The sequence below is a fragment of the Rhinocladiella mackenziei genome (assembly GCF_000835555.1).
Source record: "Rhinocladiella mackenziei CBS 650.93 unplaced genomic scaffold supercont1.1, whole genome shotgun sequence".
Classification (NCBI taxonomy): Eukaryota; Fungi; Ascomycota; class Eurotiomycetes; order Chaetothyriales; family Herpotrichiellaceae; genus Rhinocladiella; species Rhinocladiella mackenziei.
The window spans coordinates 3,543,640-3,564,949 of NW_013550604.1; the positions used below are offsets into that span (position 1 = coordinate 3,543,640).

The following is a 21,310-nucleotide window of genomic DNA, read 5'->3' on the forward strand; positions in this document are numbered from 1 at the left end:
GGCGCGTACTCTCCGAGGTTTAGCGTTCTTGGCATCAAGGGGAACCCACCTTCAAAAGCGGCGGCGGCAACCGCCAAATTCGGCGGGAGATTTCCCTGCAACTTTGCGTTGAACCGTAAGAATTGTACTGACACGGAAATCTATAATGCTGCCATATTCTTTGTGATCTTGCTTTGTCAAACTATTCAATTCACCTCCAGGACATTTTTGTTGGGCGAAGTATCCACCGTACCCTCTCCCTGTGCGCTATTTACAATCTTGTCACCATGGCCCAACTTGGTCTCCACGTCCACTCCTCCTTTAACTGTTTGCAAAACGACACAGTATCTTTCACTCAGCTCAATCAATTTGTTCACCTTTGACTTATACTCCTCATCCACGTCTAGCTGTACAATGAGCCTGATTTTGGTAAATCCCACGGAAACAGCATTCCCGTCTGGATCTTTGATCCCCATTGTACCTCTGAAGTCGAGATCGCCCTCTGCAATGATGGTTCCATTGTTGATTGGAATGCCCAGACTCGTGGCCACCGCCCGCACCGTGACGCCAAAGCAGGCCACCAATGATTCAAGCAACATATCTCCAGAGCACAGCTCACCTGACGCGTCAAAACCCTCTCCTCCCGCAGCTTTATGAAGGCCAGCCACTTTACGAGCCGCAGTGCCAGCGGAAAGAGAACATGTCAGACTTGTCGAGGTAGGATCAAGGCTTCCGGAGGAGGAAAGGGTGACAAGGGCGGAGGATGGGTCAGAGCGGTATTTGTCTTTGAGAGGCTTTTGTTTGGCACGTAGTGAAGTGGCCGCGGCCATCACTGCGTCAGACATCTTGAATATGGTGTGTGCGAGAGATGACTTTGGTCGGGACGATGGATCGCAGAGGTTCACCCAGGCCGCGACTCTTATTGGCTGCTTAACTGGTGGATAAGCGAGTTCAAAAGTGGAAGGTAACGAAGGGAATTTGGGAGGACTTTCGAAGCTGTGAGGAATAACAAAAGAAAACACTTCGGTATCGCATAAGAGGAAGTATCAGCTTCTGCCAGACACCGAACTGAGAAGATATTGATTCGGCCATCGGGGGAGTCGAGTTGGTGAAATATAACACAAACATTCCCTTTACCCCTCATCAGAATTGTGGAGGCTCGGATACTTTCCATTACGCAGGGTAGAAGAATCCCTATCTTGATCCATTGCTCCAGGCCGGGCCTCTGTGAGGAGTCTGGATAGCGGTTTGGAAGGAGATGGCCTCCATATACGATTGACTTAAAAGGCAAAATGTTTTCATGGCGAGAAAGACACGCACACAGATGTCGTCAGTCTTGGCCTATTTCCATCCGCAGTCACGTGTGGGAGGGAACACAGACGTACTGAGTATCAGTGGTTCTTCCGTCTCAAGAATACACCCTTTTGGCGTACACATATTAAATAAAAGCATTTCAATCGGCCACAGCATTCAGGTTTGGCAAGCCCCAGAACATGTGCCCGACTCGGCTTCCGCAAGGCCACAGGTGGATATTTAATGGCTGACAAAGTCCCGCAGAAAGAACGGATGGATACGTCACAGCCCATCAAAACACCAGAGGATATGCCCGATCCCGCAACTTGATACGTGAAACTTTCCCGGTGCCTTCTGCAACGACAAGAACCTTTCGTCCCACCAATGTTCGACATGTACAGTACACAAATACTGATGGCCAACATCCTCTCATCCAATATTGCACTTATTGGAAGCTGGAGATGGCCCTGACCCTCTTTACCAATGATCAAAGAGACATACGGAGAAATAGATGTGCGTTTCAAATGGAGGAGCGTTCGGGCTAGCATCGACACGAGGACCGGGTTGCTACTCCGCTGCATATGACGCCCCAGTCGATCTCTCCCTCTCCATCAAACAAAGACCCGTCAGCGACGATCCATCCCTTCTCCGAGAGAGTTGGGAGATTATCGTGGCAATTCCGCCGTTCGATGGAATCTTGCATGACGTTTCGAAGATCCAATTAGAAAGAGAAAAATGTTCAGACTAAGACAGAATCGGGTAGCCAATTCTCATGCCCACAAGTGCGCATGGTCAGCCAGTGCCGCTGGTGTCGATCCGTTCTCCGTCAACGATCCATCGCACCGGATATTGCGCACAAGCTGAACGGAAGGCGCACATCATAGAACCAATTGAGGTCTGCTGTCATTCCCCCGGTCGGAGAAAGCAAACTCGAGCACAAGTTCATCTGGACGAGTACAAGGATATTTGCAGCTAGCGAATTGCCGTGGCGTGAGAGAAAAAGAGAAATAGAGATGGAAAAGAGGATACTTTGCACAAAGCTAGTGGAGTATTTCTCGGACATGGGCATATCAGCGAGTAGATTGGCTTTGTCATCTGATGGCTATCGGAGCCTTAGGAAGCGCGAAATATTGCATTACGGTCAATTCTGAATACCTTGAGATCCATTCAGACATTTGCCCATTCTTGACGACTCTTTTCCCGACTTCGAATTTTCCAGCCTTCCTGCTCACTTCGCCTTCCCTTCTCTCCCTCATCTCTCAGCCTTGTGTGTTGGGCCCTCCGGTTTTCCAACTTAGATAGGCAAACGTCAAATCCAGCATTGTCATATAGCAATTATAATGGAGAACTACGACAAGCAAAAAGACTCTCCCATGCACATCCCACAAATGCGTCCCCAGCACTCGCCATCATCCTCCCGGCCGGCTTCTGACGAAGTTACTTTCTCCCATGACGATGTTCCTCTTCGCAACAACGACACTAGCAACCAAAATACAACTGGGAATGTGGAACCATACTACTTCCACGCTGAACATGGCCCCCCTATCGATAATGTGTTGAAATATGATGAAGCCGAAGAAGACTATCAACACCACAAGGACCTATGGTGGAGCAGAGTCCGGCACTACATGCGCGACCCCTTTGCAGAGTTCATGGGCACTCTTATCATGATCCTCTTCGGTGATGGTAGTGTTGCACAGGTCACGTTGAGTGCGAATCCAAATTTACCCCAGAGCAGTCAAAATAAAGGTGACTATCAGTCGATTTCTTGGGGGTGAGTTGACACTCTTTGCTTCTAAGCTCCCTCTTCCCTGGAGGGTAGTTAATTTTTTTTCCCCCTCCCTTCCGGTGAAAACGATTCCAGTCCTCAGAAATCTTTGATCTCTCATCGAAGAATCAAGAGCTAATTTGGGCTCTCTCCTTGAACAGATGGGGCATCGGCGTCATGCTCGGAGTCTACGTGGCCGGCTGTGCAGGCGGCCACCTGAACCCGGCCATCACCTTCGTGAACTGCTTGTACCGCAAATTCCCCTGGTGGAAATTCCCCATCTACGCCTGTGCCCAGGTCATGGGCTGCTTCTGCGGCGCCGCCATCATCTATGGCAACTACAAATCCGCTATCGATCAATACGAAGGCGGTGCAGGTATTCGTACGGTGCCAGGCTACTCTGACACAGCCACCGCTGGCGTCTTCTGCACCTATCCACAACCTTTCCTGACCAAGACTGGCCAGGTGTTTTCTGAGATCATCGCCAGTTCCGTCTTGGTCTTCATCATTTTTGCCATGAAGGACGATGCGAACCTCGGTGCTGGCAACTTGATTCCCCTGGGTTTATTCTTTCTCATCTTTGGAATCGGTGCGACTCTCGGTTGGGAGACCGGATATGCCATCAACTTGGCTCGTGACTTTGGCCCTCGCCTGTTCACTTATATGGTCGGATACGGCCCACACGTCTGGGCCGCCGGGGATTATTATTTCTGGGTATGTAATATCTCCTCCTTTTCCTCTTATGACGATTCAAACTTTTGCTGACGATGGATCGTCGGTCCTAGGTGCCCACGATATGCCCTTTTATCGGTTGCACCTTTGGAGGTTTCTTGTATGACACTCTGATTTATACCGGCGAGTCGCCGATCAATACACCATGGATGGGTTTGAAGCGAATTGTCCGCCCATCTCGCAAGGGTATCAAAAATGCGATCACAGGACGTCCGGAAAAACAGGTCTAAAAAGGGGCCAAGAAGGATGTTAGACCCAGATTTACAGAAGAGGAAACCGATTTTGATGAAAAAAGTTCGGCCAGAATTGGTCAGTCAGGCGCGTACGATAGCTGACATTGATGAATCCAGTAACGTGCCCGACATGGAACGTGTGATGACAAGAAACGTCGGCCTTGAATGGTCCTTATTTTGGATTTGAAGTCAGGTCTGTGAATCAAAATTAAAAAAAAGGGCATGGGCGCACCGTGTCTTTAGCGCGGCAATTCGCAACAACTTGAACATGATGATATCTTCATGATTAGTTTTTGGTTTATGTCTTCTGTTTCTTTTTCTGCGGCCCACCATCTTCCTCATCACTCAGATCAGCATAGATGGTTTTTGGCTGCGTCTTCTTCCAGGCATTGGTGAACATGGGATCTTTCTCCGCCTTTTCAGCATACTTGAGCAGCGCCTCTCTGGGGTCCTCCTCTCTCATCGTACTAAGAGGAATTCTCTCCTTGATGTGTCGCTCGTCAGGCTGACTTTTGGCAAATGGCGTCGAAACCGGTACATGTGGCCGTCTTGGATCTCTGGATCTTCCCGAGGCAGTGAGACCAATGGTTGGATGTCTCGACGTGAAGCTACTGCTTTGTATAGCTTCATTGCTTGTTCCGGAATTCACAATTGCATCACCAGATACACCTTGCGATATATCAGTGGTCAGACTCGGGTCGTCATCGACATGTCGACGTTTCGGTTGCTTGGACATCACCATGACGGCTCCTTTTGTGGAAATTTTTGGGTTGAAGAGTACATGTGTCTCGGCATGGGCACTCCCTGTGATGATCTGATTGAGCTTATCATGCCAAAGTACACTAATAAGGGGTAATTCAGGAGTGACTGGTGTGACAAGCTCTGGTTTAAGAGTGGCGGGATTGAGGATGTGTAAGTCCCCAGTCTCCGACCCGGTGATGATGGAGGATGAGTTTGGTGCGAACATGATGTTCGACGTCGGGTGTTGGCTCGATGTCGAGACGTGCGATGCGGTATTCACCGGTTGTTTGAATTTTCGTGTGTCCCATAGCTTAATTGTATTGTCGCCACCTCTTGTGACGACGAGTCGGCCATCTGAACCGATGTCAATGCCGCTTGTCCAAGTGTTGCTTTCATGGGCCTGGCTGATCTCTGCACTAGGTCTGGTGTAAGGACCATCTCCCCCCCACATGAGGAGGGAACCATCAAGAGCTGCAGCTACAAGAAGGCTATTGGAACTTTCAACCTGACCGCCCCAGGTCACAGCCGTCATTCTACTTCGGCCTGCTGAGCCAGCCAGTTTCGATTTGTGAACGATTACGTCCTTCTGCTTCGTCCGCACATTGACATCCCAGATACGAAGGGTACTGTCTGTTCCCGCGGTCACACAGAGATCGTAGACATGAGGATGCCACGTTCCGCTTGTGATCTCACTGATGTGGCCTTTGGTCATGTTCATGTCTCGGAGATACATGTCACCTTTGATGAACTCGGTCATTACCTCGCCGTCGCGAGACAATATTCTCGCCTGGGGTGTCGCGGAGATCACAAGCACTTGGCTTGGTGAGTTTGGATTGAATTTCGCCACGTGAATGGGATGAGATTCTGAATTCGCAGAAGACTTCGTGGCGGTAGGATCAACTGATTTGAATGCGCGGAGAGTATTGGGGGTCATGGTAGCAAAGTCATAAAGTTTGATGGTGCAATCCGTTGAGCCTGTGATCATGCGAGACCCGGAGGCGTCTACGGTGATGGTGGTCACGGCGCGGTCGTGCGTTTTGAACACGATTTCATGAGAAGTGGGATATTCGTCTTCATCTTCCGAGTCACCGTCTGAATCCTCATCGGAGTCACTGTCGCTCTTTGACGCTGTTGATGTGGAAGCCTGAGGTGCCGTCGATCCGAGCACCTTCCGCCTTGCTTTCTCCATCTGGGCCGTTGGATCGAACCCCTCTCCCGACCCGCCAAACGAGGTCGGGAGGAAGTCCTTGAAAGTCTCTTTATCCATGTGGATGAAGAGTAATGGTATGTTTTCTATGTGATCATGTGGCCAGTGATCAAGAGAGATGGGGAGCGGTTTCCTCGCCGAGGGATTCTGGGTGCTGGAGTCGATCGCACTGTCACCTTGTTAGGGGAAAGTTTGGTGGTAGTCCACAGGATAAAAATTCGTAGGATCTTTTCGACTAATCTTTCAGAAGGATTGGATGCGGTGGGAAGTTCTTCTCGGATGCTCAAATTCATCAATCACGGCCTTGGCATAGGCTGCATTTGATCGTCTCAATGCTCCAAAGAAACATCGTGATATCTATGCTCCCCCGCACCGATATCCCGAGGTATTTTCCCGTCGAGAACAAGTCGGCAGAGGATGGAGCGATATGGAGCCTTTGAGAAGGCCGGACTTGATTAACATCAGAACGAACCCCTAACGCCTTACGACGAGTTTGACAGCGAACGGAGATATACGAAAATCTTGCCCTTTTTGCCGAACTCGATGACGCGATACAAACGTCAATGGCTCGAGGCCGCGGGCCATGGGATAACGTCGATGGGAGAACGGAAGATGCCATTCACGAGGCCAACCAATTAGCCAGTGCGGAGAAGTCCATGGAGATCGATCGGCTATGCCGCAGAATAAAGCATCTCACTATATTCAGGTATACATATATTTCCTTGGCCGGATCCGCGAAAGAGATTTGCCGGCACGTTAAGAATTTCTCTTTCATATACCTGACCCATCTCTCCGGAGTAGAATTGGACGCAATGGACGTCCACAGTGCGTTTACACTCGACACGACAAAGTTTGGGCCGGGGACGATATCGGAGGAAACCAAGACCTTTAACCAAAAGCTGATGGATATTATGTCCAAAGGGCCAAAGTGGTACGAGGTGAGTTTCGGGCCGCTGGGCACATCTCTGCATTCCAGGAACATCCATTCAAATACCCTTCTCTCCAGGTCGGTGCAAAGCGATACCGTGAAATGCGAGCGGCGGGCGAAACTCCGCTCCCCAAAGCCGTCTATCTAGATTCTGCTGAAGATATCACGATCCCATCGAGAGATGCCGGACGGACGATCCCCTGCCGGATATTGAGACCTCAAAACGGCAAGCCCGTGAAAGCGGTCTTCCTCCACATCCATGGCGGAGGCTGGGTTCTCCAGGACGAAAGGTCCCAGGACCCTTATCTCCAGGGCATTGCGAATCAGACTGGCACTTTGGTGTTCTCTGTCGGCTACCGTCTGGCGCCTGAGCATCCCTTTCCGGCGGGACCAAACGATTGCTACGATGCGGTAGAGTGGTTGGTCGACAATGCAGAATCCAAATTCGGTGCACCGCTAGGGTTTATCGGAGGCGAATCGGCAGGAGGGCATTGCAGCATGCTCACCGCATTGCATTTGTTGCAGTCTCCGGTGCCCAAGTATGCTAGTTTCCGCTTAAAAGGTCTTCTGTTGCATTTTGGTTGCTATTCCATGGTTTGGATGCCCCGTGTTTACCACTTCAAAAGACCCGAGGTCCTGGTCCTGGACCGAAATCTGATGGATCACTTTGTCGAGGCTTTTGCCCCCGGTATAACGGAGGAACAAAAGAGAGATCCGTCAATCAGTCCTCTCTATGCGGATCTGGAACCGTTGCGCGGTAAACTTCCGCCGGCGCTGTTCACTTGTGGAACCGAAGATTGTTTGTTAGATGACACCATGTTTATGAGTACGAAGTGGTTGATGGCTGGAGGGGAAGCGGTGATCAAGATCCTTCCCGGAGCGCCTCACGGATACATTATATTTCCTCGGGACATTCCAGGGAGTGGTGCCGCCGAAGGACTAGACGTTACCGAGAAATTTATGCTATCAAGGATGGCTTGACGTCGAACACAGGCAGTGAGATTCAAAGAGAAACGGTCCTCGATAAAGGAGGGAAACTGTAGTGAAGTGACCTTTTCCTCAACAAACACGTGTTCTCAAGTTGACCTCCTTTTTGGTCAGTGGATTTTTGAATTGAAATTTTCCCATGAGCCGGTATCTCTGTAGAGCATTCTGTTTTGTTACACATTTGACGAGTTTGAGACCCGAACGCATCTCTTCATTCGATCATGTCAATATCATCTGCTCCTTCAGCCTGCCTATCCTGTCCTGCTGGGGCAGTATTGTTACCACCCTCGCCTTGAGCATTATTGCCTGCATTCCCCCAGTAATCATCCATCTCGGCGTCAAGTTCTTCAGCAGTTTTCCGCGGTCGACCGTTGACCAGTTTATGACCTTCGGCATCTCTGGCCGCACGTTCTCGTCTCTCACCTGGTCTGCGACCTCCACGATGACTTGAGCTTCGACTGTCACCTTGTCCTGGAACATATCGGTCGATATTATCAGGAGGTGGTTTGGTCACATCACTTCTACGTTCTCTCGGCTGACCTCTCCTCGGAGCACGTCGAGAAACACGATCTTCCTCAACCTCTTCCATCGGACTGTCACTTCGTCTGCGACTACGTCCAGCTGGAGCTTCAATTCTGTCAAAAAGACTCCTTGGATTCTCGACACGATCAAATGGATTGTCTCGTCTTGGGAGAGGGAGAAGTGTGAGACGAATAGGTTGACCCTTGGCATTCGCACCGTCAAAGTCACGAATGGCAGCTCTGGCATCTGCAACATGCTCATAGGTTACAAAGGCAATACCTTCAGAACGCCCGGCTCGATCATAACGAAGTCTAGCGTCCATGACGGGGCCAATGCGCGTAAACAAATCCTAAACGCATTAGTATGGAGATAGCTCTCTTCCAGGCTTCTATGTACCTACCCAGATATCGTCCTCGGTCAAATCGTAGTGGAGGTTGTCAACGCGGAGTTTGGCTGGAGGAGGTCTACATTGTCAGTTGTGGCGTGCGCCAAAAGCTTCGGCGCTGCTCACCTTTCGGGCCCGGGAGAACGATCATCCCCTCGACGGTCTCTCCGTTCTCTTGGGCGATCATAACCCCGACGGTCTGCTTGCTTGAGTCAATAGACGTCAATGTGAAAGCCGCAGTGGCCTCGTACTGTCTGGCTCGTCATCGTATCGATCGTGAACCCAGTCACTGCCATCTCTTAGTCTCATTATCTCGGCCGGCCAGCCAGCCAGGGCAAATCCTTACTTATCAAGATTTGTTCGATCATCTCTTGCAGACTGTAGTGGAGGAAAATCTAGTCAGCTGTATGTCAAAATATCCCTGGCCTGAATCGCGTCGAATGTCAAAGCAACACTTCGCTAGACTTTCGAGATGATGCGGCGATCAATCGTACCGGCGGAACAGGCGGGTGTTATGGAAGAGGAGAGGAGATCCGGACCTAGATCAACAGTGTGAGAATAGGCAAGGCTGCTGATGCAGTCAACACCACCTACCTTTCTGACTCCATCGCGTGGATAGTTGTAGTCTCGACGACGCGGAGGAGGTGCTCTTCGTCCTCGATTCTGGGCCCGCTAGTCGACTATCAGTATATGGCAATCCATTTTTGGGCCAAAATTGTCACCAACCTGACGCTCGGCGATGGTTTCGTCTAAACTGCGATCCATGGAGGTTGAGGGTAATGGGCCGGAGAATTTCGTCTATACCAGGATGCAGTGAGTCGAGATGTCGAGTCTTGGAGGTGAAGAAGGGTTCCTGTTTGCTCTATGCAGAACAATGGGCTTTGTACAGTCTCAAAGTGTCTCAAGGCATTGCCTGCCAAATACCGTCAAAATGTCCTACAATCCTACTACCACGACGAGTTACACTGCAAGGCCCAACTTGAAGCTACCCTGCTTTCGGAGTCATTGTGACGCCGCTTTTTGATAGGTGGAGCCAGCCAATCAAGTCGTTCTCGGCCCAATTCTCAATATTTTCGTGCCTTTCAGTCCTTACACATGACTCGCCTGTCATGGGTCTCCATTTGGGATCCCTTCCCTCTCTTAATCAACAGCGTAACAAGTCCTGGATTACCGTTATAAACCGCCCGACCCTAGGCAACTGGTTCCCGATCCGGGATATGCTGTTGACGTTCGATCCAGCATCAAATAACATTCTAGTCGCTTCAACATGTCGATTCGGGTCTTTAGACTCCCACCGATAGCAGACAATCTCTAGCAACGGTGTTTGACCAAGACCACTACGATTAACACCCGCTCCGGCATCAATCGAGACCTTCATTATCTCGATATGGGCGTGCTACGCAGCAATGCCGAGCACCGACCCGGCGCCCTGAGGCCGTACCTAGGATCATCAGGAAACACGGGTACGTTGGTGATGATGGGAGAGCTGGGGCTCACCCCTAGGCTGAGAAGCCTACGGATGGGCAGCGACAAGATTCTAGCACGCAGCGGACCCAACCACCGATTGATTCTCGAAGGTCCTCGCGTGGATATCAACCTCATATTCGATGAGATGATTGAGAAACTCGAGCACCTTTTCATCAAGACAATAGACAACTCGTGCTGAGCAGGATGCGAAAGGGAAAACCTATCGCTCGATCTCTGCTCATTCGGGTCCGTGCCACACTCGAGGAGGAGAGTCGTGATGGCGAGGGAATGACAACGCTGGACAGCGTGGTGCAGAGGAGTTGATGCGTTCATTGACTTTTCGCTGACAGGCTCAGAATTCTTTAGCAGCTGCCGTACCTCTGCTCTGTCATTACATTCCACGGCTCCGCGAAGTGGAATGAATGATCGCATGGAAGGCTAGTGAAAATTCTGCAGCTCCAACACGCAGCACTACTGTTTCTCAGCTGGCCCAATTCGAGTCGATTCCGAAGGTGTCGTTCCACAAGCTTGGGGACGTTAAAATTGTCTTGAGAGGCCTCAAGATATACCCTTGAAATTGAGATCTGAGCACGATTGTCTTACTTTCCCCCAAACATGACTGCGGAGACTTTTCCACGTGACTCACGTATTCGAGCGAATCCCTCACGGTGTTCAATTGACGCCCATAAAGCTTCTAGAACGCGTCCTGGTCCTGTGTTGAACCATTGTGGTCGAGCTTGTATGTCGTCCAAAGAGGCTCTACCTGAACTGATAAATCGGAAACTTCGAGCGCTGCATTCCCCAAGTCTTTATCGGCTTCACTGACGCGCACGTCCTTATTGGATTGAGAGAGCCTGTCAAGCTCGAGCTCAGCGAGTCTCAGTTTAAAGAATGGTCGGTCCTTGGGAGCGTCCGCCTTGATGCTTTGGACCTGATGCCACAGCGATTTTGCCATCAAAGACCATCTCCTAGCCTTTGGGAGCGCTGTCACGTCATTTGAATTATCTCTTTGGCCGACAAGGTAGCGCGCACATGCGTTTACAGTCAAAGGGTCCCGCAATGAAAGCCGAGTCTTCAACTCCATCTTTATCTTCGTCCTCTTCCTCATCATTTCTTAAATCGATCTTCTCCATGAACTCATTGCACGATTTCGAAGCCTGTTCTTGAGAAAGCACAGTAAATAGCATTCTCATGGCGCCTGCGATTCCTACGGATGACCTTCCGTATCCAAGTTGCATATCTTCCGAAAGCCTTCGTGGGCCGGCTCTGAGACAGCATTGACACACGGGGACTGAGTATCCTCAGTGTAGAGCCATCAGGAGGTTTGGGAAGTGAAGACCACAATTTGAAGATAAATCTCGAAAATATGAATCTGGGATACATTGACCGAAGCCATCGGCCCGTTTTGGTCGGTCTTACCTCCACTTCGCAAAGGCTCTCCGGCTCAGTTCTAGGAGACTTCTCCAAATAGAACGAGCTCGTTCCAAGTTATCTCGAGATTACTACAGGCATGCATACTTGCAAAAGCTGTCAAGAGCCCAAAAAGGAGAATTTCATGTTCTGAGAAAATCCTCCAGCAGCCCGCATGATCGTCGTTCAAGGAAGAAACCCGCATACTCAACAGCCACTGGGAACGGGTTTTATGGGAATCCAACAATTTATCATGAAAGGTGTTTCCTTCCTTGAAATTGCCCAATCGATTCAGCCGAGCGAACGCCTCGACCTTGTCCCGGGCTGCTTGATTCTTGGTAACAAAGGTAGTCTTTTATTCAACGATTCAAGTTGATTTTGATTTTTACATCACGAGTCGGCAGACTTTGGACCTGTGCAATCATTGAAGCTCGAATACGAGGCTCCCTGTCCAACTTTAAGACAGAGCTGAAACCGTTCGATACTTCTTCTCTTCAACATTTCCGTCCTCCACCTCCATTCCCTATACAGATATCTGGAAGAAGATGCATTGTTGATATGAGTGTTGGGAGTCAGAAATTTGGCAAAACCCAAGTTGTCTGCTTCTACTACGGGTTAAAGTTGAAATGGAGAGTCATCGAATCCGACAATACAAGAATCGTCGACTTTGGGCTTCCAGTGTCTCAGACCTCGAACTATCATCCAACTAGGTCGACATGCGCATGTCTTTCAAAGCTATAGAAGAACGCACGAACTCTCCTCCCACCTTTATGGAGTATATTGTGCCATAAAGAACCTGGGGGCTCGAGGGAGTGGAACGGATGAGCGTGGACTCGACACTTGAGAGTGCAAGCTGACACTCCGGGGATCACGACAATCGATCTAGGTGAATGGAGATGCAAGAATGACTACAAGCGTCCGCAAAGATGGTCATTTCGGGGGTAAGACACTCGCTGACGGGGAAGGAGCGCGTCTGTTATCAGATTGTGCGTGGCCGTGGGATTCTAATCCCAATGAGCAACAGTCAGAGACCAGGTATCTATATCTGGCTGTCACGGTGCAGCATGCATCCGTCCCGTTTTCTGTCGAAGTGGCAGTCGGTTGGAAATTAAGAGAGCATGACCTGAGAGCAGTCAGAAGCATGTTTTGAGGCCGGCGGAATTGAAGAATTGCATCAATTGAGCCTCTAGGACTTCAAGCGAATCTCCTCGCTGAAGCTCTGGGTCTTGATACGGGGATCACGAGGAAGAACCGCCTCCTTCTGCCCTATAAGTGTTCTTCTAAGCCCCCGTTCCAAAATTTGGAAACGTGATTAGAGAAGTATTGGCCAAAGCAAACCGCGCACTGATAACAGATTCAGTAAACGACAACAACGAAGGACCGAGTCCAAATGTACCTGCGAAATAGATTGAACCGGCGAGGACAAACGAGCTTGCCAAGCAAGATGATATTTCGAGGCAAATTGAAACCCGAATGATGATGATACAGCGAAAAAGGATGCTGGGCCTGCAAAGCCAGACGAAACTAAGAAGCCGGATGAAGATGCCCAAATGCTGAGCAGAAGAGACTAATGAAGACACGAGACACAGGACGAGCTTGCGAAACCAGACGGACCTGCTCCTTGCATGAAACAGGATCCATCGCTCGAACTAGCTATATCTATGTTAACAAATAACACACTAGAACCACGCACAGCTCTGGAACCTCCAAAGCCCTCAGAATCCGCTACATCGAGTTCCACCTCTTCAAATGTCGACCCGCAGCCGGAAGACGAAGAAGCTCGGATCACCAATCCATATAGTCACCAGCCGAACGATTGGCAGAGAACCGTGTCTTCTTCCGCACTTTTATTCTTACGTTGAAAGAGCTGTCAAAGCCCCTTATGTGCTTCATCGTAAAAACAGACATTCGGGTTTCTGCCTGAACTCGGATTGGCATGTGGCTCAAGGGCGAAGCTAGGGAGAGGGAGGGGAACGATGGCGAACTCAAGTGATGAAAGAGTTTGAAAGGTTGATTTCCTGCCCTTATATATATAGAGCATTATAATATGTATCATAATCGAGTCTGGATGCTCAGTGGACGCCATTTCTGGACCGAGGGCTCAGGTCAATAGTAATGGCAGGTTATTCATCTAATATTCGGGAGTCTTCCTCGTACAAGCTGAGGGCGTAGTGGCCCCTCCAGGATTAACGGGAAGCGAATGCTCCCTTCACATGAGCAGGACAATACGTTTCCAGCCAGGGCCTTAGGCCGAAGATTCGCTCTGTGATGCTTGGATGGCTCATAACCCGCTTTAACTGTACCAACGTCTTACATTAGGGATGAACGTGTAACAGTGGCTGATGGTCCGATTTACTCTTCAAATTTCATGTCCGTGCATGAGATAGCTTCATTCTTGCTGACTATCTGGATAGAGGCTACCCCGGACCTGTGAGGTCGAACATGCTTCCGTCCAGATACTCTCACCCAGTTGGCTGCAAATATAGGGCCACCAGATAAATTTGGATAATATGTCCTCCTCCAACGACCGCCAGTCCAGAGTATATCCGGAAGAGATTATATTGCCCAAGTAGTTGACGTACCAGGGCCGTTGTGAAGTGGATGTCGAAGCAACTCCACCCAGGACAACTATCCAAGTCAACAAAGCGGGATATTCGGACCAGACATTGTCGCCTTCAATGATTGGGACATTCAAGAGATTTTCGCGAAGCATGCCAAGTAACCTATCAGCCACGCCAGATTCTATGGGTAGAGGGAACAGGGCCATGTTGGAGAAAATCAGGAGCCCGAGACGACAAATCTCAAACAAGAAGCGTTGGACACGAGCACCTGTAGTCGAAATGGAGCCTGAATCGGCCGCTGGAAGGCTGAGCAAGTGATGTTGCACAGCATTCCGGGCTCTGAGCAGGGTGGGAAGACTTGTTGGATTTCGTCCCATTCTGTCATATTGATCGAGGGCCACCACAACATCTCGCACGTATCGTATAGTATCATTCAAACATCGCAATTCATCAATCTCGTCAAACCATTTTCCCAGCTTCTGAAACATCTGCTGAGCCCGATGATCTGGCACGTAGCTGTTGGCTAAGTCTAAGAGACTCGTTGGGTGGCTCCAGGGGAATCTCGGCGTCGTATGTTCTCGGGTGGCGAAAACAAGATCCACACTGTTTTGCCAGCAATCAGTGAGCAGGGACTCCTCTTGGAGAATTGCGATAAATAAACAGAAAATTGCTTCATACATCTCAAGTACATCAGATAAACCATTGAGTGCGATGTTTTCAAGGCCCCCCTTTGCACTGACTAGCAGATAGAGGGCCTGTAGGTGTTCAGGTTCCGCGCGCGCCGATCCATAGACATTGAGATTCTGTGTGTTGGCCAGTGGTGATAATGGGATCTCTGAGCCGCTGGCCAAGTATTTTCCACCTGAAGGCTCTGCGTGCGCGGCCAACGCTGCTATCCCAATGATAAGATGGTCTGTGGGGAGGGCTCGTGTTCCATCCTCTAGATTTTTGATTTCTTGTTTAAGATTTCGGAGGCATTCTGCATAGTGGTGAAACAGCAATATGCGTTCCGGTCCGGGGTCTTTTCGAACGAGTAGGATGGTACGCAGCATCGCGTATGCTAAAGCGTGCAGGGCGACGGGGGACTCGATGGCGGCGCCCATCCATGCCTTTGCGACCGGATTCACGCTCCCATCTTGGATGGTTGGTCGTACTCTTGACCACTTATACCGGGATGCTAGGGAACGAAATTAGAGTCTGCATTGATAGGTCTTTGCAAGTCGAAGAGATCCGGGGCACAAAGGCATAAGATCATACTCACCGGTCTGGAGCAAGGAGAGTACGTATGGAGGTAGATGACGAACGGAAAAGGTATCGAAGGGGTCATCATCGCCCCCATCCAGCCTTGTTTTCGAGAATGATTGATGTTTAGGGATCGGAGCAAGGCTTGTACTAGGATGGTCCAGAATCGAGTTTTGTGAGCCCATCGCCAACCTGAATCTGGCGAACTTGGGGTGGGTAGACTTGGGTGGTATTTGCGCTTCCCACATCCCACCGGCTAAGGGGGCTTCTGAGCGGCGTCTGGCATGAGACTTGCGAGCTGCGTGGGCACGCGCTCGTTGATCCTGTCGTTCATGTTCTTCCTGACAGTCTTTGCTCGGGGTGGAAATGAGGAAGAAGAATTCATCTGGCATTGACATGGGTGTGTTGAATTCATGGCATCATCAGCCTTGTTCTATTGTCGAGGCTGTCCGCCACATGAGAAGTGTCTTTAGCAAAAGCCGAGAGAAAGATCGACAAGTATTTCGCGCCCTGGTGGGAGAATTTCAGTTAATCAAGAAGCTGCAAGGGTTCCTAGATATATATAATCCTTTCTGGATGCGGGGGTGGTTTATACCATCAGCTCGCCTATCACTGGAACCCACCAAAGGAAGTTAGTGACCAGTCCCGTAACTATGTCCAGTTAGACTTCTAAAGGGCCTTTCCTGGTCTAGGATGCCGGTTCCTCCCCGCAATCCGTTGCAGACATTTCAGCTTGCTGCGTAATCATTGTCAAACATGTTCCCGCCAGGACATCGCGAACAGTACCAAGAACTCACAACAGCCATAAATGTAGGCAAGAGGTACGAATCCTGTACGAAAGACCGAATCCGAGTCTCCTTTAACCCGTCAAGATTGTGATGGCTCATTAAAGCACGTCGAAGACTACCCGCATCTAGATTTGGCTCATGTTTTGCATCTTACGGGAATGAGCGATATCGTTATTTCACTTGCCTGTGGTCTTCAGAATAATGTGGGTGCAAAATGTGGGGGAGTCGGTGGGAGCGGCGCGGTGAAGGACCTTGCACGTGATCTCGGGTCACTTTCTTTTCTTCAACCGCCACCGCCACCTGCGCCTCAAGCCAAATGAACGTACAATGGTTTGCTCGACTTCTGACTTTCTCGACATTCGAGTCGCTATGGCTTTGAGATATTCATATGCTTGTATCAGTATTGTGGGAATCTTGTTGTCTTCATTCTAAGGGCTCATACGCCCTTCTACCACAATTCGTTGCTTCGCGGGGAGCCCGATCCAGTCCTCCTGTGCCCATAACGGACGACTCGATGAAGACGATATTACGACAAAACATCTCCGGAGCAACGCAAAGTTCTGTTCTCAATGCACATACCAATCACCGGTGCCACGCCTGACGCCTATCCAACACCGCTACTAGACTTGTTCCTGGAAAAAGGTGGACCACACCCTGGCGAAGGCTCACAATTGCAACAGTGGTCCTCATTCATTGGCATTGTTACGGCTATTGTTGGAAATATCCTTATTTCTTTTGCCCTCAATACCCAGAGATATGCGCACATCCTCATCGGCCGCGAATACGAACAGGCCAGAAAATCATACGCCAATGGCGGGGTACGTGAGCATCCCGGCGGGTATGGTTCCGATCAACAAGACATAGTGGGAGAGGAGAGAAGAACCAACCTTGGAATCTCTGATCGCAGTGGAAGTGCTGATGACGTTGCGGCGATTTCGGCCGACGAGACGGCGCAAACGACTTTGCAACCCGACTTCGGTCCGTGGACGCCGAGGACCGGTCGAGTGAAAGACTTGAGCGATGATCTGAGCAGGCGATCGTATCTCAAATCGCCCTACTGGTGGTTCGGTCTTGTGCTCATGATCCTCGGAGAGGCTGGCAACTTTCTTGCTTATGGATTTGCACCCGCATCAATTGTGAGTCCACTGGGCGTCGTCGCTTTGATTTCGAATTGCCTGATCGCTCCTCTCATGCTCAAGGAGCGTTTCCGAAAGCGAGATCTTTGGGGAGTCTTGACGGCAATTGCAGGCGCGGTCACCGTCGTCCTTTCGGCGAGAACTAGCGAGGAAAAGTTTGGTCCGGGCGAAATATGGCAAACCATCAAGAGGTGGGAGTTCTTGGTATATTTCATCATCACCTTGTTGCTCATCGTGGGCCTTATGTACGCGGAACCCCGGCACGGTCGAAAAACGATCCTTATTGACCTTGGTTTGGTGGGTTTATTTGGAGGATACACGGTACTTTCTACCAAGGGCGTGGCGTCCCTTTTGTCAGCATCTCTCTGGAAGGCGTTCGGACATGCCATTTTTTACTTCCTCGCCGCCGTTCTCGTTGGGTCGGCGCTCATGCAGATACGCTACTTGAATCGGGCTTTGCAAAACTATGATTCAACCCAGGTAATTCCCATACAATTTGTACTGTTCACCCTGTCGGTCATCATCGGATCGGCGGTCTTATATCGAGATTTTGAACACACCACGGCAGAGCAAGCAGTCAAGTTTATCATTGGGTGTCTTTTGACATTTTGGGGAGTGTATTTGATCACCAGCGCACGAGACGAAGAGACAGCAGAAGATGGGCAGCACAATGCTGATGAGACGATTCAACTTCTCGACGAGGATACAGGGAACATTGACGAGCGGACGCCCTTGAACAGAGACACTGACCTCTCTGCAGCTCACACGAGGGAAGAACATCCCGTGATCTTGGGTCAAGACGAGGTGCGAAATGGGGTTCTCACCCCCCGACGCCTTTCGAAAGCATCATCTTCTGCCCCTTCCATCGCCGCCACGCCACTCGACTCATCTGAAATCCTCGGCTCAAACCCCTGGCTGTCTTCTGTCGAGCAAATCGACGCTCCTCTTCCCCCACGCACTCCTCGAACGAGCAGAATCCAGACCGACTCTGGTTTCACGCCATTTTTCACCCCGGCTACATCCAAGTCCGATCTTGAAACACCCAGCAAACAAGGCACGCCCCGTCCACCCAGTCCCATTCGTCCTACCGTCCCGGGAACTGATGATGCATCCCCATCACCGAGTTACCTCAACCGCTCCGCACGCGGCAGCATCTCACGCCTCCTCCCCGTCCCCGGCCCGCTATTACCACCTCTCTCATCCTCCCTCAGCGCAGTGGTTGCCGAGTCGCTCCTCAAGGGCGAGGGAACACCTCGTTCCGTCCGTACCGCTATGCGGCGGTCGCGATCCGCCAGACACTCGCACGATGAACACCGACGGGCCATTCCCGTCTCAGACGAAGAGAATCCAGCGAGTCTGAACTTTCAGAGTGGTGGTTCTGATCAAGACCTAAGCAGCGCACAGACGCAAGAGACAATGACAGTACCCGTGGTGAGCGATTATATCGACGGATCGTCCGAGCGCGAGCATGGCCTCGGGAAGAGAAAGACCAGGCTCAGGGCTCTAAGTGAGACTCTAGCCGGGATGATGGGCAAGGGAAAAGGGAAAGGTACAGGAAAGAAGAGAGATGACGTTGAAGATTACCCCTCTGCTACTAATGGTGGACGGAGATATGGGATGAGTTGATCGTAATTTCAATAAGTAAATACCCTCGTGGCGTTGGCTCAGCTTGACTCAGGACAGGATAGGCTCCTAGTGCGTAGTACGCACTTCATAAAAGAACTTTCTCTCGTAGATGGTTCAAAATCAATATCATGCCTTTCACTGTAACCATCAGAGTCTGTACTAGACAACCGGGAAAAGTCTCCGGTCTGGCGAAAGGAATTCACTGTCTATATTCGAGACCAGGCTGCCTCAATAAGTTGAAGCGACTGCAAACCACCGACGGGCTTCTCTAACACCCTAGGCCTTCATTCATTCAATCTTGCCCGAGTCTCATTTCAAGCGGCACCAGGCAGACCACCATCGTCGTCTTCACCAGCGTCCAAAGCCTTTTCTAGAGCCTTACCACCTCTTCCCTCACGCTCCCTCTCTCTCCTGGCTTTCGCTCCAGCTTTCAAACTATCCCACTTCTCTCGATACTTGGTGATGGTCTCCTTGAGTTTGAGATTTTCTTCATCTTTCTTCCGTACCCGTGCATCACACTTGCGCAGAATCTCCTCTAACTCGGCGATTCGCTTTGCCATCGCCTCGTCCGTCCCTACAACAAGCGGGGCCCCGTCCATGCCCTTGGTACTGTTCTTTCCACGAGAATTTTCCGGTGAAAGTATCGGAGTGGTCAGTGGTGAGCGGTGCAGAGAGCGTATGCTCTGCGCTAGCGCCGCTGAAGACGTTTGCGCCGACATTTCGAAGACATGGAGTCGTCGGGAGAGTGTGTCTGAGAGATGTTTGAGGGCTTGGTTCTCCAATGCGAGTTCTTCCATGGTTTTCCCGTTGATTTTGACTTCATCTGCCCCACCACGGCGAGAGGGTCGGCCGGGGCCACCGACAGCGGGGCCGTGGTCGCGAGAACGGTTAGGAAGAATAGTACTTTGGGCATCGACGAAGTCATCTTCGGAGATGTTTGATAGATTTGAGGGCTGTCTATGATGACGGAGACCGCGAGCCTCTTCGCGTTCGGCCCTGTTCATGATTTCGGCGTAAGAGATTGTACCTCCTGTCGTCGGGACGACGTAGAAGGATTCTGATGGGTTCGCGGCATTGGTTCCGGAGACGGCCCGCAGAGCAGCACGGGAGATCAAGTGAGAGTAGTCGACTGAAGGCGCTGCAGGCGTGGGGCGTGATGGCGCCTTGGGGGATTTGGCCGATGGTTGAACAGGAGAAGCCGGTGGTTTAGAGGATGCGGGAGAGGTTAGAGGAAGTCCTGCAAAGGCCAACGGTGCACTGAGTTTGGATATCAGACTCTCAAAAGTGGCGTAAAATTGCTGAAATGGGGCGTCTGCAACTTGCTCTTCTGCCTCATCATCCGCATTGGACTTGGAGGAGCCCGGTAAGATTGGTGGTGTCCAAGACGGACGCGACTGTGACTGCTTAGACACGGAAGAAAGCGCATCGCTGGTGTCTGTACCCGGCTTTGAGATAGGCTTCCCTCTCGTTTCATCTTGTGAAATTTGTCCATCGGCATGTTGGTTCGACACTAACGGTGAGATGGGCGCAGGCCTCCTTTGACGACTGTTAGGAATGCCTCTGGCGGAGGCAAGGTTGCTTGCGATAGAAGAAGACAAGTCCCGAGCATTTGACCTTTGACCTCGAGACAATCTTGGAGGATGAATCGTGGTCTCTGGTGATGAGGGTCTGTTAGACTCCTGCCGCTTTGGTTGGGAGGGTGCAGTTGCAGGAGTTGTCACAGCAGTAGTGGATGAGGGATGAGAAACATCTTCACCCGCAGGATTTTCATGTCTTGATCGCAACAAATGTCCCAGCTTTTTATGATGTTGTTCAAGCAGAGTCAGGACTCGCAGTGCCTCCGAATCCGTGGTGCCTTGGGCCGCCGATGCGAACTCGGCGGCCGCCAAATCATGCTCTTCGCTCGCCGCGACTGGATTGGAACGTCGGGTCTCAAGGGCCGCATTTCGAGCATGGGTATGTGCCTAAAAGGATGGAATTAGAAGATGGGGTGTTGCTAACCTTCCGACTTGCTTACCAGAGTCAGAGGGGCAGATTCCATTTGGAGATTCAGGAAATGACGGTGACGGAGAGATGCAGAAGAGGCTGGAAGTGGGTGTTCTTTGGCGGCTGGCAAAGCGTTCGTACTCGCATTTGAGAACCGGGGTTCAGTCACGAGTGCTAGTAATGGTTGCGGTCATCCTGTTTGCGACAAGGCTGACGAGATTTTGGAGAGGGCCGGCGACCGGGAATTATACCGAGCGTTACAAGCGGGCGCTGGTAACAAAGTTTCACTAAAAGACCCTATGTTGATAAAGGGGGTATT

At 50.6% G+C, this 21,310-nt stretch overlaps 9 protein-coding genes across 9 annotated transcripts; 3 read left to right on the plus strand and 6 right to left on the minus strand.

Moving 5' to 3' along the window:
• Positions 1 to 185: 185 nt before the first annotated feature.
• Z518_01256 (uncharacterized protein) lies at positions 186 to 824 on the minus strand (the record flags this gene model as incomplete). The annotated part of the gene is made up of 1 exon (XM_013421857.1): positions 186 to 824. One exon carries the CDS (start codon positions 822 to 824, stop codon positions 186 to 188), a length of 639 nt encoding a protein of 212 aa, XP_013277311.1.
• Positions 825 to 2,612: 1,788 nt separating this feature from the next.
• Z518_01257 (uncharacterized protein) lies at positions 2,613 to 4,002 on the plus strand (the record flags this gene model as incomplete). Its single annotated transcript, XM_013421858.1, has 3 exons — positions 2,613 to 3,046; positions 3,202 to 3,754; positions 3,826 to 4,002. 3 exons carry the CDS (start codon positions 2,613 to 2,615, stop codon positions 4,000 to 4,002), a joined length of 1,164 nt encoding a protein of 387 aa, XP_013277312.1.
• A 301-nt stretch (positions 4,003 to 4,303) lies between these two features.
• Z518_01258 (uncharacterized protein) lies at positions 4,304 to 6,013 on the minus strand (the record flags this gene model as incomplete). Its single annotated transcript, XM_013421859.1, has 1 exon — positions 4,304 to 6,013. One exon carries the CDS (start codon positions 6,011 to 6,013, stop codon positions 4,304 to 4,306), a length of 1,710 nt encoding a protein of 569 aa, XP_013277313.1.
• A 752-nt stretch (positions 6,014 to 6,765) lies between these two features.
• Z518_01259 (uncharacterized protein) lies at positions 6,766 to 7,862 on the plus strand (the record flags this gene model as incomplete). The annotated part of the gene is made up of 2 exons (XM_013421860.1): positions 6,766 to 6,891; positions 6,960 to 7,862. The coding sequence occupies 2 exons, from the start codon at positions 6,766 to 6,768 to the stop codon at positions 7,860 to 7,862; spliced, it is 1,029 nt and encodes a 342-aa protein (XP_013277314.1).
• Positions 7,863 to 8,079: 217 nt separating this feature from the next.
• Positions 8,080 to 9,540, minus strand: Z518_01260 (uncharacterized protein; the record flags this gene model as incomplete). Its single annotated transcript, XM_013421861.1, has 7 exons — positions 8,080 to 8,739; positions 8,791 to 8,854; positions 8,902 to 8,974; positions 9,027 to 9,064; positions 9,122 to 9,153; positions 9,370 to 9,447; positions 9,502 to 9,540. The coding sequence occupies 7 exons, from the start codon at positions 9,538 to 9,540 to the stop codon at positions 8,080 to 8,082; spliced, it is 984 nt and encodes a 327-aa protein (XP_013277315.1).
• Positions 9,541 to 10,936: 1,396 nt separating this feature from the next.
• On the minus strand, positions 10,937 to 11,435 carry Z518_01261 (uncharacterized protein; the record flags this gene model as incomplete). The annotated part of the gene is made up of 2 exons (XM_013421862.1): positions 10,937 to 11,226; positions 11,285 to 11,435. The coding sequence occupies 2 exons, from the start codon at positions 11,433 to 11,435 to the stop codon at positions 10,937 to 10,939; spliced, it is 441 nt and encodes a 146-aa protein (XP_013277316.1).
• A 2,606-nt stretch (positions 11,436 to 14,041) lies between these two features.
• Positions 14,042 to 15,847, minus strand: Z518_01262 (uncharacterized protein; the record flags this gene model as incomplete). Its single annotated transcript, XM_013421863.1, has 2 exons — positions 14,042 to 15,390; positions 15,475 to 15,847. 2 exons carry the CDS (start codon positions 15,845 to 15,847, stop codon positions 14,042 to 14,044), a joined length of 1,722 nt encoding a protein of 573 aa, XP_013277317.1.
• Positions 15,848 to 16,812: 965 nt separating this feature from the next.
• On the plus strand, positions 16,813 to 19,005 carry Z518_01263 (uncharacterized protein; the record flags this gene model as incomplete). Its single annotated transcript, XM_013421864.1, has 1 exon — positions 16,813 to 19,005. The coding sequence occupies one exon, from the start codon at positions 16,813 to 16,815 to the stop codon at positions 19,003 to 19,005; it is 2,193 nt and encodes a 730-aa protein (XP_013277318.1).
• Positions 19,006 to 19,319: 314 nt separating this feature from the next.
• On the minus strand, positions 19,320 to 21,046 carry Z518_01264 (uncharacterized protein; the record flags this gene model as incomplete). The annotated part of the gene is made up of 2 exons (XM_013421865.1): positions 19,320 to 20,969; positions 21,023 to 21,046. 2 exons carry the CDS (start codon positions 21,044 to 21,046, stop codon positions 19,320 to 19,322), a joined length of 1,674 nt encoding a protein of 557 aa, XP_013277319.1.
• Between the last annotated feature and the right edge of the window lie 264 nt (positions 21,047 to 21,310).